The 14,365-nt window shown below is 47.2% G+C and overlaps 1 protein-coding gene across 1 annotated transcript in view; it reads left to right on the top strand.

Moving 5' to 3' along the window:
* The window catches only part of JAZF1 (JAZF zinc finger 1), a 499,696-nt gene that overhangs the window by 474,118 nt on the left and 11,213 nt on the right, over positions 1–14,365 (top strand). Inside the window, exon 4 of the mRNA XM_006896121.1 lies at positions 11,469–11,638. Coding sequence (XP_006896183.1) covers positions 11,469–11,638 — 170 coding nt within the window. The remainder of the gene's footprint in view (positions 1–11,468; positions 11,639–14,365) is intronic.

Raw genomic sequence — 14,365 nt, 5'->3', positions numbered from 1 at the left:
CAGAGTCTCTTCTGACATCCATTTTGGTCTTTTCTTCCTCTTCTGTCTTTGCAATGACCGTTTGCACTCTTCCTGGATGATACCCTTGATCTCCTCCCACAACTCATCTGGCCTTTGGTCATTAGTGTTCAAAGCCTCAAGCCTGTTCCTGAGATGGTTCTGAAATGAATACATGTTGAATAATACATGATGAATACATGTTAGTCTGTGCGTTTTAGACAGTTGACTCTAGCTACTTTCTTCTTAGGCCTTTGGCTTCCTGGTTGTGTCTTTCAAGTCCATGTACTTTTTGGTTAGTGATGCAACGCACTGTCAACTATGTCACCAAAGCTCTTCTCAAGGCCATATAAGGTTTAGTCACTGACTAAAATAATAATAACAACCAATGAATAGAGTATGTACCTGTGTGGCAAACATCAGCTTCAGCATTCTGTATAAATTAGTTTAAGCCTCACAAAACCTAATGAAGCTGTCACCAGTATTGGTTCCATCTTACAGATGAGGCACCTGAGGTATAAATAGGTGATGTAACCAGTCTGAGGCCTCTAGTTGTCACCAACGTAGCCATAGTTGTAATATAGGAAGCCTGACTGCGAGCCTTTTAAACACCTGACCCCTTGGCCTCTGATGCATGTGAATACCTGTGTGTGTTGTGTCGTGTGGGCCTTGTGGCACATGAGACCTCTGTTTCTGCTGTTCTTCATCCCATAAATATTAGCCGAGGACTGGGTACTGTGCAGGCGCGGGCCACCATGAGGAAGAGCGGCCTTGCCTCATGCTTTTACCCTCTCACGGTGACTTCCTGGTGAGCACATTGCAGAAGGCAGCCTGTAGCCTCCTTGGGTTCCGTCCGCCTCAGGCAGCTCCCAGCTGCACCAGAGCACTGGCTTTACCCAGGCCTTCCTCCCTGGGTGTGTGCTTGTGTTTATATGCCAGCCCTCTTTAGCTCCGCAGCAGAATTAGAAACTGCCCTCTAGTCCACTCTTTCCAGCAACCTGAAGACAGGCGAGGCAGGGGCAGTGCACCTGCATTGTTGTTCTCAGTTCAGTAGAATGAATCCGAATGACTGGGAGCATTTCTTAGAACCAGATTCACCCACAGAGAAAATGTAGATGGACCATTTTGAGAATACTGCAGAAGAACACAGCATGAGCCCTATGGGATTCTTAAAACTTTGTTCATTCTTTGTCTCTACTTTATACCAAGTAGTTAAGGCGTTTTGTTGCCAACACAGAGGCAAGCAGTTTGAATTCATCAGCTGCTGTGAGGGAGAAAGACAATTTCCTGTGGGATTTACAGCCTCTGAAGCTCTGCCAGAGGGTCAGTTATGAGTCGCGTCAGACTCAACAGCAATGAGTGTGTGAATGAGAAACACCTCATATAGACCAAAGATAAATGGAAGTCTTTGAATTGAGCTGTTGGAGAAGAGTACTGATTATCCCATGGGATGCCAAAAGAAAAAAAATGCATATGACTTGGAGAAAGGACAGCCATGGCACGCCTTAGAAGCAAAAATGGTAAAATGTCTTCTAACATACTTAGGAAAAGACACCATCGTGAGAACGATAGAGGATCTAAGAATGAGAAGAAGACCCTCCAAGAAGTGGATTGACCCAATGACTACAACAGTTGGCTCACACATGTTAGAGATTGTGACGATGATAGATGCTAAGTCACAATCTATTGTTTGTAAGGTTCTGATGTATTGTTTATGGGGTCTCTATGACTTGTAGTCAACCTAACGGCACCTAACAAGAGCATATCCACCTGTCACTTCCTTTTCCTTTCTGTGAGTGTTACTAAAACTCCCTCCATGTGTGCAGCCCTGTGGCTCCTGGTTGGATGAGCCTCCTCCCCAAGTGAGGGAGGACCAGCATCTGCTTCCACTCAGCTGCCAGCCAGCGCAGAACCTTGCCACCAAAAATGACCCTTCATGCGCTCTACTTTACAGCCTATTTAAATCCTTGATAAAGTGCTTTGTCAGAAATACTGATTCATTTAGAAAGAAGTGAATGTAAACTTTTTTTTTTTTTACTGTAACCATTTGAGGGCAAAGAAAGTTAATTGCAATTCCTGGAGACCCCATGGGAGCCAGCACACCCCTGAGCCCTACAGGGCTCTGAGCACGTCAGAGAAGGTGGCAGGACTGTCTCTGGAAGGACCTGCAGGGGGGCTGGAAGTTCCAACCTTTCATTTAGTAGCAGGGGGGCAGTGAACACCCCCAGGAGCTCTACTTCATCGTGACATGGTGAGATACATATTTTACATTATAATAGAGCAGGCAGACTTGAGACAAAAGCCTCCTAAGCACTTTGATACTTACAATTTTTTAGGTGTCAGCTGTGCCCCATGTGCCCCCCCCCCCATGTCACCCTGTCATTGGTCACAGTCTGCACTTGGAAAACCCTGATCTAGGCTTCACATTGGGAGGACCCTGAAAGAGTCTTTTGTTCTTGTTGAGGACCTTAGATTGAGAACCGACCCATAGCTGACCCTCCAGCAGGATCACATAGACTCACATTGCTTATCCTTCTCCCGCAGAGCAGCTGGTGGATTTGAGCCACTAGGCCACCAGAGCTGATGTCTGTCATGAACTTTCACTTTTAATCTTATTGTATCCTTAGCAACAAGTGGAACACTAAGAGGGGAGAGATCATTGTGGTTTTCCCCAGAGGGAAGATGGCCAGGAACTAAAGATTCAGTGTGAGGAATGAGCTGTGACATCCATGTGGCTCCATGGGAAACTGTCATTTTGTGTTGCTTGTTTTTCCTTGAAAAATAGCAAAAATATGTGAGCCTTTGAGTTCTGGTGTTGGAGAAGAGTGTTGAATATACCATGGACTGGTTCATCCTGGAGAGAGTTAAACCAGGCTGCTCCTTGGAGGCAAGGATTCCAAAGCTTTGTCTGACATACTTTGGACATGTTGCAAGGGGAGACCAGTCCTTGGAGAGGGACATCATGCTTGGAAGGGTGGAAGGACAGTGCAGAAGAGGAAGACCCTCTTTGAGGTGGATTGACTCAGTGACTGGAGTAATGGGGATAGGAGTGTCAGAGACAGTAAGATTGGCACAGGATAGGGCAGGGTTTAGGGCTGTTGTACACAGGATGACTGTGAGTCACAGGCGACTCTGCAGCACATAACAACAACAACAACATGTGAGCAATAAAGGGACATTATTTTCTTGGGCAGTGTCTCCTCCTTTCAACAAGAAGGAGATCTGAGAAATGAGAGACCAAGCGAAGTGTGTTCAGCTGGCGCCGCCTGCCAGCAGAGGACTTCTGTGTGAAGGGAATAATGGAGCTGCAAAGGAGTAGGTAAGAAGCAGAGCCTCTGAAGTCTACAGAAGAAAGAAAAAAAAGAAGTTAAGAGGCTTTGCACTAAAAGGTTAATATGAAAGGGATCAGCAATTGTCTGTAGGTGTTTATTTCTTTTAATCTTTTCTGAGAATGTGTCTTCTGAAAGAGCTACAGAATTCCTTACGGTTGCTTTGAGGAACTAGTTTGCAATCTGAATTTCCTATTTTTTACAAAATATGGGTTTAAATAGCATTGTTGTTGACTTCAAGTGCCGGAGCCCACAGGCTGCACTTCCCTGCTGGAGGAGACCAGCCAGAAGGGAGTAAGGCCCTTCCAGGGGCAGCGGTCACTGCCCACAGTGGTCGGGGCTGTTGTTTGCCAGGCTGGCCAGGCTCCAAGGGCAGCCCTAGCAGTCCTCACCACTCTGTCACTGTGCAACCAGGAGCATTGGTGCCATGTAACCATTTCATCAGCTCATGGTTTCCCCTCTTTTCCCAAAAAGTGGCACAAAGAAAGGTCACAGAGCATTGGATTTATGTGTCTTTGTTTGCACATTAAGTGGCCCAACTTTGTTTTCTCAGATATTGACATTTTTCCATCCTGTCACTCTGCCTTCCTCAGCTGTGGAATAACCTCACACTTGGATTTCTGTCTCTCTAGTAACAGCTTCAAGTTGTAATACTGGAGGTTGCTATGGGCAAAATCTTGACAATCCAGGAAGCATTTAAAAATGATGGAGGGAATACAGAGTCACTGTACCAAAAAGAATTTACTAATATGGAACCATTTCAGGAAGTAACATATGATCAGGAACCAGTAGTGATAAAGGAAGACGTTCAAGCTGCACTGAGGGCATTGGCCAAAAAATAAGACCCTATATGTTTCAACAAACTGATGCAGCCCTGGACATGCTCACCACTCTATCCATGGACTACCAAAATAACAAATGGATAAGCCTTAGAGTAAATGCAGCCAGAGTGCTACTTGGAGGCAAAGATGGCGAAGCTTTGCATCTCATACTTTGGAAATGTAACAGATATGCCTTGGAGAAAGTGCAGCCAGAGTGTTGCTTGAAGGCAAGGATGGCACAGCTTCATTTCACATGCTTCGGGCATGTCAGAAGGGACTAGTCCTTGGAAAATTACATCATGAATAAAAACAGTGGAGGATCGGCAAAGAGAGGAAGACCTTCAACCAAATGGATTGACACAGTGACTGTAACAGTGGGCTCAAGTATGTCAGAGAGGGTGAGGATGGCACAGAACAGGAAAACTCTTGTTGCTGTGTGTCAATAATGAAGCAGTTCCTCGGGGTACACTGGTGGAGTCATGGTAAAGAGTTGTGCTGCCAACCCAAAAGCAAGTGGTTCAAACCCACCACTTGGTCTTCAGAAGAAAGATGGACCATCTCCTCCCATGTCATTTACAACCTCTGAAAACCCTCTGGGGGTCAGCTGAGTCAGTTCCTACTCAAGGATACACAGTAACAACAGAGGTGCCTTGGAAGAGGTGCCTGGCTATCTACTTCTCCAAATCACCATTGACAACCCTACAGCTTTGTCTCTTTGTCAAGGATCAGTTGACTGTAGGTACATGACTTGATTTCTGTTCCCCTGGCCCATGCGTCTCTTGCATCACCGGTGCCCTGCTGCTCTGATTACTACTGCTGTGCAGTAGTAGTTTTTTAGTCAGGGAGTGCAGAGCCTCCTACCTTTTATTTTTCAGCAGAGCTTTGCTGATTTGCAGGAGGTCTCTTTCCTTTCCAAATACAGTTGGAAGTTGCCTTTTCCATCTCCTTGAATAATGTTACCAGTTATCTGTATTGGGATTTCCAGCTGAGGAAACTTTGGAACACAAAGTTCTTGTCCTGAGCAGAAATAATTGGCCAGTGACTCAGAGTGGCTGCCCTCTGCTGGCCTGAGACTTGTTCCTGTTTCTCTGGGGTCTTACCAGCATCTAGTAATTCCAGATCAGAGCTCCAGATGGAAATGATGAACAAATAAATCTACAGAAACTTGATTAATAAGTGAATAAGTTTAATAAGTTAGGGTTTTGTGATAATCTGTGGTTTTGTTAAAGCCATTTGCCTAATTTTGTTGAAATCTTTAGGAGAACTTGGCAAAATTTGTTATCAGCACTTAAATCCCTACGTTTCCTTTAAAAACGTATTGATTGCTTAATAGTACTCAAAGAGACCTGATGGTATGTTGGTTAAAGATATGGCTGCCAACTGAATGGTCAGCAGTTCAGACCTCCCTGCCACATTACAAGGGGAAGATGTGGAGTCCTGCTGTCCTAAGGGTTGCTGTGTGTGTGTCAGCACTAGTAAAATGGGGTTGGTTTTTTGATAATAGAGTTTCGATATGTGGAAATACTTGCTAAGTAGAGTCATAGATGCCAAAATTCTGCATGGGACTGAGTACAAATAGTTCTCATGTTTTCTTGTAAAAAATGAAAAACAACTGTCAGATTCTAAAGATCCAAGTAATTCTGGATTGTGCGCGTGCTCCTGGGGGAAGCTGTTTGGAGGAGCTTTAAACAGGCAACTGAGATAACCTCGTTTCCTTTTTTCTTTTTTCCCCCTCAATTTAAGACAGCGAAGGCAAACCTGTGATAGTTGGCTCCTCAGTGCCAGGCTCTGTCGGGTGATGTTCTTAAGTTGCCTTTGAGCCTGAGACTCAGAGCACACCCTGCCCAGTGCTGTGTGATCATTGAGCTGTTTCAGTTCCAGCTTCTGGGTTGTGACTTCCAACCTCGAGGACGCTCCTTTCCAGCATGGTAATGGACAGGACTGTGTGAATGTAGCTGCCATCCAGTCAGCCCCTAACTCATGGGAACCCCATGCACAGAAGACCAAAGGGCTGCCCGTTCCTCTGCCATCCCCACCATCAGTTAAAAAGCATATCCTGTTGTTTCATTAGCTCATCTTCCAGAAAAAGGTCACCAGGCCTTTCTTCCTGGTCTGTCTCTGTCTAAATGTCCCGCGGGCAGTTGTTCAGCAGCATCACAGCATGAGGACGCCAACCCGAGTCTGTCTGCCCCATGGAGGTTAAGAGTTCTCCCTCTAAACCACAGCTGTCCCAGCAAGAATACCTTAGTGCCTCCCTGGGCTCCAGATATAAAGGTGGGCTGAGCAGCACTCACAGCGTCAAGTCCTGTGAGGGAACCAGGATGCTGTGAGGAAGACCCTCCAGCCTGAGCTGAGTACCAGAGCAGGCGGGATCGTGGGGGCACGGTGCACAGTCCACGCGGTGTGCCTTTCATTGTAATCATAAACTGCCAATTTATTTTGACTTTTGTTGCTTCAGCTCAATAAAGTGGGTCAGTACCAATTAAAGTTAATTTATAATGATAAGTCTATAAGACAGAAAGGCAACTCTTTGCTAATGTATTTGCCAGAATCTGACACCCCAGGAGAGTTCTAATTTGCTGTCACTGCAGTTATCACTTTTGCATGAATATTAATGATCTGCTTTATAAGTAAAATGTGGCATATTGGGCTTCCGGAAAAGGTTGACTTCATTTTCTCTGTCTGCCGCTCCTCCACGTTTGTGAGTACAGAGAATGAGAAGCTCTCGGTGCTGAAATGGAGCATCGGGCCATCTGCAGAGTAAAGGAGTGAGCAAATTGAGGTGTGGTCAAAGGAAAGGGCGAAGTGGAGGATTTCAATACTCTAGAGAGACTAAGCCCGAGAGCTGCCTGGGGGCCCGCTGGTCCTTTTGACTGTGCAACGCCTTACCTTCCACCCTGCCCCCCAACTCCTTATAACTGCACATAGCAATTGAGTTCCCTCCTTCATGTTCTAAAATTCTTTATGCTTAAAAAAGGAAAAGAATCTTGTGAAGTCTCAATAATGGTGCCTGGAGAAAGGACCCCGGCTTGTGTCCTCATTTTTCTCTCTGGCTTCCTGCGTGCAGCTCTCCTCCCCCACCCCACACCCCCACCATCCACACAGGCTCACCCATGAATTAGGCCGAACTTCTGCTCTTGATGGTACTGGAAATGTGTTTGTGAGGGAATAAATGAGTGTGTCCATTCCTTAAAACACTCGGTCCCCTATAGTAACACCGTTGACCCCACTGGGCAGCCTAGAGAGCAGTGATGAAGAGTTGGGGTAGTGTGCACGATGCCCATGAGGTGTGGGAACCAGTGGCTGTTGCATTGATTCCGGAGGGGAGCTGCTGCTCAGAGTTCTCAGGGGGCGGCCTTGTCAGAGGTAGATTGCCAGGCCTTTCTTCCACAGAGCCGAGGGCCTCCAGCCTTACTGTTAAAAGCCAGATGTGTTCACTGTATGCAAAACTTTAAGACAAGGTGGGCGCTATGGTGGTTATAGTCTAGAGTGTGTTGCGCTGCTGACCAAAAGGCTGCATGTCTTTACCAGTTCAAATCCTGAAAACCTGACAGAGAGTGACTAAGAGTCGGACCAACACAATGAGGTTTTTAAAGGACAAAGCTGAGGAGGAAATGTTAAAGTCTTCACTTCATTATTAAATATTCATCACATTTATTGACAAATTTCTTCTTTATTAGTCATGCTTATGCTCAAAAAGCTCATTGCTGTCAAATTGGAACTGAATCCTGGCTGACCCCTAGCCCACCCCTAAGTGGGTTTTCTGAGGTTGTAAATTACAGGGGAGGAGTTGCCCATCTTTCTCAGCTGGTGAATTCGAACTGTCTACCTTTGGGTTGGGTTCCTTTCCTCTAAGCCACTAGAAGACGCCTTTGGTGTGCATAGTGTTTGGAAAATATGTGCATGTCCACACATGGAGTGCTTGGAAAACTTGCTCAGTGAACCAGTGGTGGTTCTAACTGGGTAAAGGTTAACTGGGGAGGAGATTTCCCCTAAAGGCTTGAAACTACTGGAAATTCATTCATTCTGAAGGTGACTTTTCTGGTTTATCCTTTGTTTCATCTTTTACTTAGTTTTGAAGTATCCGATGAGGCAGAAATTGAAAATGAGCAAGGTTAGAGCTTAATTTTATCCTTTAGAAGGACATGAGGAAATTGATGAAGCAGAGAAAGCTGGCTGGCACAGGTCTGTTTAAATGAAACTTACGAGCTTCAGGTTCACTCTTCACAGGCGTCAGAGATGCTTGAGGTGACGAATGGCCATTGCTCTGTGGCCTCAGGTATTTCTACAGGACACTGTGGATCCTCCAGGCAGGTCTCCAGCCTAAGGGGATGCTGCCTTAGAGTGTGTGACCCCAGGATGCCCACAGCCTGTCCCCACTAGCATCCCTTCACCCTCATAGTGAAAACCCAACCCCGAACACTCAACCACCTTTACTGCTGGTGACAGTTGTTTGGCTGAAGGGTGACATTTGGAGCCCATTCCCTCAAGACTGTGCCAGGCACAGTGCTGCATTCTTTAAAAACCAGAACTCACCTTTTCTTCACCGTCATTAGAGATGGGTGTTGTTATCAGCCCCATTTCATGATGCAGATCGTTACGCCTTGCATGGGGACACACATGCTCCTCTTCCCATGAGGATGGTGTCCAGCTCTGCGGGGCAGGAAAGTACACAGTAGGTTTGCCAGTCAGGATCCAGGCCTTTCTAAAAATACCCAAAGAATATCCTTTAGGCTGGCTTCCACCTTCTGTGTGTTAAGTCCCCCACTGCCGTGTGGCTTTAAGACCCAGCAGAGATGATGGCACAGGATAGGGCAGTCTTTCATACATGAGGTTCCTGTGAATCAGTGGCACCAAACAAGAACAATTCTAAGACTGCAGTTAAACCTGCACCCATTTCAAAGAAGAAAAAAATAGAGGCCAAGGAGCTTGTCCCTTGGCGAGTGAGAACCCGGTGAGAGCCCAGGTCTGCCCTGCGTATGGTGGTGGACAGAGCTCAGTGTGGCAGGTCTCTTCCGGCCTGTCCACCCCTGCCCCACTTGGGGCAGACACTGCACGGTCCCCAGGCCACAACACACAGCCTTCTGCGTCAGAACCACCCTGAAGGTTGATCCGCTCCAGGCGTCATTAATGCTTAGCTGGTCTGAGGTTCCTGTGCTTTTTCCCCCAGTTGTAAATGTTGCGTGGTTCTTGGTATTCACGTTAACAAATTAGCCCAATTAGATGGGAAAATTAGTCATTCTAACTTTCTGAAGTCCTGCTGGAGAAGCTTTGTGAAATAGCATTTATGGTTTTCTAACAAGCAATTTAAAGGACACCAGCATGTGGCATTTGTTTAAGAGTAAAGGGTCCTGACAGCGCCCTACTTAAAAACAGATCCCCAGATTTGCTGGCGGCGACGGGGAGGCGCAGGCCCAGCACCCGCCCGACTGCAGGAGTGTTTCCAACTGGACACGGGCCACGGAGGGGCTGCAGGCGTGCCCACCGGCTCCCCAGTCCCGAGTGCCCTTTTGCCAAATTATTTTTTGCAGCACCAGAGAGTGAACTGTTGTGACTCCACCAAGTGAGAGATGGTGGGAGAGGCAGCTTGGCTGGAGGGTTAGGGACCTTGGGGGCACTTGTGAACAAGATGGTGACCCTGGATAGCCGATCAGTGACGTGCATGGCCCTTGACCCACCCAGGGGCAGTTTTCTTGTGTGACTAAGAGTAACAGAGTTCCTCACCCCAGGAACATTCCTGGGGCATTAAGTGAGAGAAAGCATCAAATGTCCCTGAAACATAAGGGGCGCAGTCAGCAGAGGGCCTGCCTTCCAACCTGCATTCCCTTCACGTTTACCCCCAGATGCCAGTGTCCCTGTTCCTAGCCCAACTGGATTTTCAAACAATCTTATTAATGCCTATTAAAATGAAACCCAATAAAAGTGCCAATATTTGGTGTTGAAATAATTGATGCAGGCAAGCCAGCCCACGGAGCACCCAAGCAGGCTCCGCACAATGAGCCTCACACCTGGGGGACGAATTTCACAACTATAATTGCTACCATATAATTCTTATTAATGTTGTGCTATAATTCCTATTTATTCCATGGGGCTTGTAAATGCATTAGGACTTGTCAACATATTATTTTACACTGTTTATGATCTGTAGAATTATGTCCTTCAGGCCCGTATTGTGCGAAAGCTCCCATAACTGGCTTTGGGCCTCATTAAATAGAGCAAAATGGGGCGAGAGGTTGAGGTGTTCTCTGTCCCTGGCCTTCTGATCTGGGCTTGGAGGCTTCATTCAGCTCTGCGCCAGGCCCGCGACCTTCATGAGCAGAGGGAGGCTGGCCCTAGCAGCCGGGGGCTGTGGAGTCGGCCCTGGGGGTGCCAGTCGTCTGGGGCGTGTGAGGAGGAGTTGTTTTGTCTGTGATGAGCCAGATCTGCATTTTTTAAAAATAATTTTTATGTTAATTAAAGTTTACAGAAAGATTGGATTTTCACTCATTCCCTATTGCACATTTTCCTCCCCAGTGCACTTTCTTTTTTAAAAAATATTCATTTACTATTGCATAGATTCTCCCCTTCCCCCAAGCCCTCTTATTTTGGACTGTTGTCTTACATAAAATACCTAATCATAAATTCCTTTTAAACAGTTCTCTCTCTCTCATCCGTTCTAATTCACATTACATCTCCACTCTTCTAGTCTCCTGCCAACCTCCCAAGTCAGTCCTGCTTTATGACAGGTGTTATGCAGTATTTGTCCTTTTGAGACTGAGACATTTCACTCAGCATAATGTCCTCCTATGGTATATTCAGACCTGCATTTTGACAGCTTGTCCTTGGAGCTCCGGGTTGCTGCCCCTTGTGCCCCACTTTGGAGCAAGCCCTCTTAGTTCCAGACACCTACATAGTCTCCCCAGCTCAGCCTATAAAGAAAAAGACCTGAAACTCGTTCCCACTGAAATGTGAACGTCTGGTGACCAATGGCATGGCTTCACGCTGAGATCTGTGCATTGGCCATGTGGACAGGAAGTCAGGGAATGGGGTGAGTTGGGCCGCTGGCCTCGGGCCTCAAGCCCATGTGTGGGGAGTATCTGCTGGTAAATGGTGGTTTTAGTCTGCTTCTTCCAAGTGCCTTGATAGTCTGAGTTCAAATTCAAGTTCTTGCCTTACTTTCTTATGGGGATGTGCAGGTATCTCAGGGCCAGTCTTAGGGGATGACTGTGAGGTTCCTTTGCACCTCGGACACACTCCCTGGAGGCCACAGCAGCCGTATGGCCTCCTGCCCATGGCCCGAGGAGGTGACTTCTGATGGATGTGGTGTCCTCTGCTCCCGTAGGCAGCGAGTATGATGAGGAGGAAGTGGACTATGAGGAGTCGGACAGCGACGAGTCCTGGACCACTGAGAGCGCCATCAGCTCCGAAGCCATCCTCAGCTCCATGTGCATGAATGGAGGGGAGGAGAAGCCTTTTGCTTGCCCGGTTCCAGGATGTAAAAAGCGCTACAAGGTAAGAGACACCGCCTCCTGGGGCACCACCTCACACAGAGAGCATGTGGAGAGGTCCAGGCAGCAGGACTTGGGCAGGCGTCCCCTCCTGTCTGTGGCCCTGGGTTCAGGGTATTTCCTCCTCCTACACTCCACATAGGAGCCACGAGTCAAAGTGATCGTTCATTGGAGGGCCACATCTTGATGTTCTCCACTCATGTTAGGTCAGGGAACCCTTGATCAGCATGCGTGTCACCTGGTGATTTGCCAAGCCCCTTCCTCAGCTTCTGGCTCTGCGGGTGGAGTCACAGACTACTTGGAGCCGGGGGAGCTCTCCACGCCCTTTTGGGTGTTTAGCTCCTGCTAAAGAAGGTCTTGCTCACCCCTCCCCTGACTCCCCACCCCCCAGCATGACAAGGACATGGGAGGTGAGGGTTTGCATGTCCTTATAGATGTCATGGAGCCAGGGGCTCAGGGACTCTGACTCCGGGTGTCAGAGCACCCCGGGCACCATACATTCTACATTCTATCATGAAAAAGCAAGAGGACAAAATAAGAGGTGCCCAGAGCATTCATAGGGGACCCCAGGAGGCCACCTGAAACAGAACCGATCTGGAGACTTTCTCCTGCGGTGCCAGCCACTCTTTAAAGCCCAGCCGCAGTGTAGAAACAGAAATATGAAAACCAGCAACTTACCTGGGGCATTTGACGGTGTGCTGATTTACCACAGCTCAACAGAGGGACTGAGGGATAGGCACTTCTTCGAGGGCTCCCTGTGAAATATGTCTCTGACATAAAGACTTCTCGCGGTACTTTTTATGTCTGCTTCTGACAAACAGCTTGAACACAAACCTATCACGGGAGGACGTGTCCAAGCCTCTACCTGCACCACATACTGTTGGAACCATAGCGTGGGAAGCCCAGGTGCTGCTTGTTCAGACTCACGTGAGACCCCAGAACTGAGCTGTGCAGACTCTCACGGACTCAGGGGCTGCGAGGAGGATGGGACACAGTGCACTCGGTGCCTCCTCTTGGCCTGCCTGTCAGAAGGCCTGGCAGCAGAAGAGCAGAGGACAAAATGAAATAGAAGGCCTTGTTAACAAATGCAGCTCCTCAAAGGACATCTCGGCCTTCTTTTTTAAATTAGGAAAATTGAGGCAGAGAACACAGTGAGCACCCTCCCTGCCCGACCTGTCCCTGGTGCCAAGTCTCCCGGCTCCTTCCCGCTGCAGTTTCTCAGCACCCTGTGGTGGTGAAAGGGTAGCGGAGAAGTTGTTGTTAGGTGCCATGGGACTGACCACCACTCATAGTAAAAGCTCTGAACTTCGCCTATCCTGTGCCGTCCTCCCATCTCTGCCTTGTTCACGCCCACTGCGAGTCACCGTGTCAGTACGTTTCATTCAGTGTCTTCCTCTCCTCCTCTGACCCTTCATCCTCTCCAGCAGGATGACCTTTCCCAAGAACTAGTCCTCCTGACAACATGCCCAAAGTACGTAAGACAAGATTTCACCATCCTTGCCTCTAAGGAGCACCCTGTTTGTACTTCCTCCAAGACAGATTTGTTTATTCTTTTGGCAATTCATGTAATACTCAATACGTTGACCAGAGCCTCAGTTCAAGGGCAGGAATTCTTTGGTCTTCCTTTTTCATTATCCAACTTTCACATGCATTGAAATGACTTGAGGCTGGTACACCTTAGTCTTTAAAATGGGATCCTTGCTCATTAGCACTTTTAAGAGGTATACATTGACTACAGTAAAAGAGGAAGTAATGATTTTCTCCCCAAAAGTAAACATGAGCTTCCAAATAACTGGGCATAAATACGTAATATGTTGCCATTAAGTTGGCCCTTCTCACACTGGCTGTCCAGCGGTTTCTGAAGTCTGTAAGTCACACGGGAGAGTGTCCAGTTTTCTTTCATGGAGATGCTGATGGGTTTGAACCACCAGAGAGATGCTGCCTTTGCCCTGCCTCATAGAGACTACACCACAGATCTCCCTCATAAGGTATTGGGATATAATACTGAGTTGGAACCAATTCATAGTTGATTCTTCGGCGGGTTTTCAGAGGCAGTAAATCGCATTGGAGACTGCCCATTTTTCTCCTGAGGGGCAGTTGGTAGGTTCAAACCACATGCCTTTCGGATTTCAGTAAAACTTCTTACCACTAGACCACAGAACTCCCTCCTAAGGTTGTGTGTCTTGAGTCATAGTGGCCCTGTGCACAATAGCTCTGAGCCCTGTCCTGTCCTGAGCCAGTCTCGTTAATTCTGACACACTGTTAAATGATCCAGGAAGTATTAAAAGAAGATGGAAAGAATATACTGAGTCACTGTATCGAAAGGAATTGGAAGACACAGAAGAATTTCGTGAAACAACATATGAGCAAGAGCCTATGGTGATGAAAGAAGAAGTTGAGGCTGCTTTGAAGGGTATGGCAAAAAATGAGGCTGCAGGAATAGATGGTATACCAATTGACAAATTTCAGTTAACAGATGCTGCCCTGGACGTGCTTAACAAATTGTGCGAAGAAATCTGGAGAACAACCATTTGGCCAACTGACTGGAAGAGATCGGTGTTTGTTCCTATCCCAAAGAAAGGTGACCCAATCGAATGTGGAAATTACAGAACAATCTCACTGATTTAACAGGCAAGCAGGATTTTACTGAAGATTATCCAAACACGACTGGAACAGCACATCAACAGAGAACTACCAGAAGTCCAGGTTGGGTTTAGAAGGGGTCGTTGTT

The sequence above is a fragment of the Elephantulus edwardii genome, unplaced genomic scaffold, assembly GCF_000299155.1.
Source record: "Elephantulus edwardii isolate Elephantulus edwardi_28Jun2011 unplaced genomic scaffold, EleEdw1.0 scaffold00182, whole genome shotgun sequence".
Lineage (NCBI taxonomy): Eukaryota > Metazoa > Chordata > Mammalia > Macroscelidea > Macroscelididae > Elephantulus > Elephantulus edwardii.
Note: the sequence above shows the minus strand (reverse complement) of the source record. Positions and strands in the feature narration are given on the sequence as shown.